Source organism: Rutidosis leptorrhynchoides, chromosome 5 (genome assembly GCF_046630445.1).
Source record: "Rutidosis leptorrhynchoides isolate AG116_Rl617_1_P2 chromosome 5, CSIRO_AGI_Rlap_v1, whole genome shotgun sequence".
NCBI classification, from domain to species: domain Eukaryota; kingdom Viridiplantae; phylum Streptophyta; class Magnoliopsida; order Asterales; family Asteraceae; genus Rutidosis; species Rutidosis leptorrhynchoides.
In genome coordinates, this window is record NC_092337.1 from 423,952,586 (window position 1) to 423,957,981 (window position 5,396).

The window sequence follows — 5,396 nt, forward strand, 5'->3', positions numbered from 1 at the left end:
CATCATTCGAATGGATTTCAAGAAGATCTAAAAAGCTCTCAATCGATTGGAGTCAATGGCTAATCAATCCGAGTTCCTATCTAAACAATCGATCCGGCATAGGCTAAAATCTAAAAGTTTTTAGTAGATATTCAAATGTATATATTTGTATAGTCTAGGGACTCGATCGATCATCATCACTGTAATCCGAGTTTTATATGTATAATACAAATTTTGCTTTTAAAAAAAAAAAAAAAAAAAAAAAAAAAAAAAATGGTCTGATAGCAAAGCGTACCAAGGAAGATTCGAAATCACTATCTACAAAAAGCGCGGGGAAAAAAAAAAGAGAACAGAACCGGTTTTAAATATTTTTGATGTTTTGACATTTTATTCCCAAATCACACACATCCCACCGTAACCATTGCACAGCTGTTTCCCCACTATCTAATCCCATCTCTTTCAAACCCTAGATAACACCACCATCATCAATGGCGCCGACCAAGCGTAAAACTGACGCCAAACCCGAGGTGGCTCGAACGACAACCAGAGTCACTCGCAGCTCCACGCGCCAAGCAACCACCACCACCACCACCAAACCTGTGGCTGAGCCGGTTCCAAAAGCCAAAAAGGCTAAACTCACTCCCAAACAGAAGCCAGAACCAAAACCTAAAACAACTGAAGCACCGCCGGCGGCGGCGGCGGTGGTGGCTAACGGTGGAAATAGTTCTAAGACTATTGTGATTGAACACTGGTATGTTTATATTGTCGATTTCTATGGCTTTCCCCCTTTTTTGTTACCTATTGTTATATATTATATGCCGATTTAGGGTTATGTGTTTGAGTTTGCGTATTTAGCTATGTTAGTAAATATATCACCGTTGGTTTATTTTGCCATGTATAATGTATATATTTATGAGTTGGACTGTTGGAGACAGGGGCGAAAGTGGGGGGCAGGGGGCGGCCGCCACCGGTGGATTTTTTTTTTTCAGTCTAAAATTTTTGTGTTTTTCGACTTTGACCCGGTCGATTTTTTCCCCCCCAAACCTACATATTTTGCCCCAAAACCTTCAAATTTTGCCTCAAATTCTTCAAATTTTCCCCCAAAATCTTCAAATTTTGCCCTAAAATCTCCAACTTTTGTCCCATAATCTTCAAATTTTGTCCAAAAAATTGCTACGGATTAATTTTCTTTTTTTTTGCCCCCGGTGAAAATAATCCTAGTTTCGCCTCTGGTTGGAGAATGAGATCTTTCGGTAAATTAGAGAACTTTTTTAGTTAATAGGACTTGTAGTGTGTTTATTTGCAAGAACTCGATTATTGGAAAAGGTTTCATGAAAATTTGATACCTGTTCTAATGTAACTTATGTGAAAGTTTGGCTATGAAAATTGAAGAATTACTTATATACTTTACCATTTTCTAAAAGTTCCAATTTTTAAAATTAAATTAGATCAATTTCTCATCTAAGAACACTTGTAGTGTGATTGGTTGCAGAAAGTATATGTATTTCTTAGAAAAGTGTTCATGAAAGCTTCAAATATTTTAAAATGTGTTGAAATGTGATTTTGCTTGAAAAGATTCTTTTGAAAGTTGCAAAAAATACTTAGATAGCTGATATACACACCTTATTTTCTTTACTACTTATGCACACGTGTATATGATGTGTATTTCTGTATATCTTGCATAGAATTTTGGTTTATGTGTCGGTTAATGTAGTTGAGTGGTATTCCGTGTGATCCTATGTCCCTTTTTATAATAGAGTTTTAAGCAACATTATCACTGTGTTTGTATCGCAGCAAACAGTGCACCCAGTTTAAGATAAGGGCTGTGAAGGTTAAGGATGGTTTGGAGAAAGCTGTATCTGGCATTACTGTGCTCGTTAACCCGGAGAAGGTATTCGTCGTTACATACGAGTAATATATTTCTGTTAACTCGTTTCTATTTTTCTATCCAATTATTCACTTTCATTCTCAGTGGCAAATCCAGATCAAAACTCTATGGGGTCCTAATAAAATTTCACAACTAATCTTTAGCAATTGTTTTTTTTTTTTTTGGGTAAGCGATGAAACCCTCCTATGAACGAGCACATTGGCTCCCCCATAGAAAGTAAAACCTCGGGTAATCAAGCCCTCCGAGTGCGAACAATTGTTTACTTCTAAAAAAAACTATAAATCCTAAAATTATATGGGGTCTTGTAGTAATATTTAGTGATGTCTTGTACAATCTGAAGAGTACTTCGATAAAAGAATTTCCAGACTAGTGGGGTCACCGGAACCTACTGTTTATAGTGTAGACTCGCCACTGAATCATTCTCTTATGCCTTTACTTGGTACATTGTGTTGCCTATTTAATCTATTAGTATTCTTAACATAAGGAGTGTTATGCATAGTAATGGAATTAAAGTTATTATTTTTTTTGGTTTCTTATTTGCGTTTATTTCTCTAAATTTTTCACTTTATTAAATATTTGTTTCTCTTCATTTTGTCGCTTTATTAAATATTTGTTTTTGAAAAAGAAGTTACCTAAGTACATCCTTTCTTTGTATTAATGAATTAAGCTGTTTTCCCTGATTTCTCACCTTTCATTCCTGCTATGAGAATACTTGTGCCATCTTATACAAAAGATTTTCTTTCACTGCAGCCGAGAAGGGGATGCTTTGAAATACGCGAAGAAGGTGGCAAGAAGTTCATCAGTCTTTTGGTAATCTCTTTTTGTCTATGTTATAAAATTCCAGTTGCAATACCTACAATAATTGTTGATGACATTATCATTCATAACTGTTATTTGCAAGACCATGTATTAAACTTGTGAATACACAAAGTGGTCAGGTTGATTGAAAGGCCACTATATCCAGCTTGGAATTTGATAAAATCTTGTTATATGCAGGATATGAAACGACCATTTGGACCAATGAAGGCGTTGGACATGGACGCTGTCATATCTGACATAATTGACCAGGTCAAATGATCTAATGGGTCACCCATGAATGTAGCCTAAAATGACTGGTCGAAGTTGCAATGAAGCCAGCTTCTATTTTGATCAATGTTTCTAGGAAAAAGATGAAAAGTGTTTTTTTTTTTTTTTTTTGTAACCAACTTGAAGTGTTCCTAGGTGTAATCCGTTGATATTTTGGCATTAATGTTTACCATATTCTGCAAGTTCAACAGATTTGAGCTGTGGAAATTGAATTTGTGATGCTAGTTGCTTGAATTTGAGATTGATTCGCCTTTTTAGTTTTTAGAGGGAACCATGGCTAGGACAGTGACCAGGATTGGCTAAGCCCTATGAGCGTTGGGAGTGGTTTTGCTTTTTCGTCGCTCACCTTCCGGAACCTTGGGAGTTCAGCGTTCTGCCACTCCCCTTGGTGTTCCCGCCGGTGCTCGGGAAATGTTCAGGCCCCACGTGGCATTCAGACGTTGGGTTGTTTTTTGGCCAATCGCAATGTGCCAAGTGGGTTTTCTCTCTGTTCCCTTTTTTGGTTTTTCATTTTTTTTATTGGTGCACATACAACAGCTTTTCTGCTATTTCTAGTTCAAAGTTCCACTAAAATTTCGAACAACACTTTGACTTTGGGTGTCACAACTTGTGCTCTTATGATCCTGAGTAAAATTTCGAACAGAATTTCGAATTTGGGTGTTACAACTTCTTGTGCTCTAATAATCTTGACTGGGGTGTGTGAATGTCAGGTATGTTAGAACCAGGATAACAAGTTTAGAGATCTATTGTGATCTATAGAAGCCTATGTATTGTTATTACAATTTGGGATAACAAGTTTAGAGATCAATTGTGATCTATAGAATCCTATGTATATGTATATGTATATGTATATGTATATGTATATGTATATGTATATGTATATGTATATGTATATGTATATGTATATTGTTATTATAATTTGAGATTAATAGTAGTAACACATTAATTTATTTATTTTATTAAAAGGGTTACTAGAATTTAATAAATTGGGAATCATTCTACTTACATTTTATATGTATATTATACTCTTACCTTTTAGATATTTATGGAATAATATTAATATTTCCACTCATGTATTTTATAGATTCACCTTTTCGTGCTTGGATTGTATGTAGCGTACAAGTATTTAATGCATCCAAGTGAGTGAATTATTAAAAAAACATGAGTAGATATATCTATAGTCTTGTAAAAGTGTAAAATTAGAAAGTTATCTGATGACCCGCAAATTTCCGACTAAATTTTAAACTTAATCTTATTTGATTTCGACAAGATAAGCAAAGTTTGTTAGGTTGCATCTCAAAAATTTTGAACTGTTTCATATATTCATTTAACTTGTGACTATTCCCGACGATTCACGGATCTTTGTTGTAAATAAAAATAAATGTAAATATATATATATATATAGATGATAATTGAAAGTAATAAAATATAATTTAAACAATAAAATCAAATATGTAAAATAAGATACAAAATAATTATGTGTAATTTAAAAGGAATCTAAATACATATGACTTTTATAATTAATATTGTAAGTATATTATAATATGTTATATTAAAAAGGATTTATGTACTTTTAATATATATTAACTATAATACAAACTTAAATAAAGTATTATATAAATGTTACTATCTTTACTTTTACTATTAATATTAATATTAATACTATTAATTGTTTTAGTAATATTATATATATATATATATTTATATATATATATATATATATATATATATATATATATATATATATATATATATATATATATATATATATATATATATATATATATATATATATATAGATACAAAAATTGAAACATTTAACTTATTATTAGTATTATCATTAATACTATTATTAAATATTAATTGTGTTATTATTAATATATCTATATTTATTTATTATTAATATATATAAAAAAATAAAAATAAAGATAAAAACAAATAAAGGCATCTAAATCTGTTAGGTATCACACTCAAGTCTTATTTTTTTTTTCTCATGCTTTCCTTTAGCCCGTGAGCTTTTGTCAACCAATTGGAGAAAAAGAGAAAGGTGTGGATGACAAGATGTTGATATAAATCGACTTGGTCTTTGTGCTTAAATTCAATCTATCCATCTCTTTCTCTTCATTTTTACTTTCTGTTTCTAATTAAATCTCAAAACCATCACCTCTAAATTTCCATTTAACATCATCGACCCCTTTCTCCACCCTAACCAACATCACTTGTATTTTCCTCTTTCGTTTTCTGATTATGGGAAACGAGTAAGACAATCACCTGGATGACCATTTGAACTACCAATCCAACATCACTTTCGATTGCTGAATGATGAAACTCATCATCAATTCACCACCTTATACCGAACCATGTATTCTATTATTGTTATGAAATACTATTATATACTTCTACTATTCGAGCCATCACCATTTACTGGATCTGCACAGTTTAA

General features: G+C 32.2%; 1 protein-coding gene across 1 annotated transcript; it reads left to right on the forward strand.

Moving 5' to 3' along the window:
* Positions 1 to 369: 369 nt before the first annotated feature.
* Positions 370 to 3,136, forward strand: LOC139846504 (uncharacterized). Its single transcript, XM_071835988.1, has 4 exons — positions 370 to 730; positions 1,774 to 1,870; positions 2,618 to 2,677; positions 2,864 to 3,136. Exons 1-4 carry the CDS (start codon positions 468 to 470, stop codon positions 2,942 to 2,944), a joined length of 501 nt encoding a protein of 166 aa, XP_071692089.1. The 5' UTR covers positions 370 to 467; the 3' UTR covers positions 2,945 to 3,136.
* The last annotated feature ends 2,260 nt before the right edge of the window (positions 3,137 to 5,396 follow it).

Excerpts from the sequence above, each read along its gene's own strand:
- LOC139846504 (XM_071835988.1), top strand. The coding sequence starts at position 468 with ATGGCGCCGACCAAGCGTAAAACTGACGCCAAACCCGAGGTGGCTCGA. Across the intron at positions 731-1,773 it reads ACTATTGTGATTGAACACTG|CAAACAGTGCACCCAGTTTA; the intron begins GTATGTTTATAT and ends TTTGTATCGCAG. Across the intron at positions 2,678-2,863 it reads AGAAGTTCATCAGTCTTTTG|GATATGAAACGACCATTTGG; the intron begins GTAATCTCTTTT and ends TGTTATATGCAG.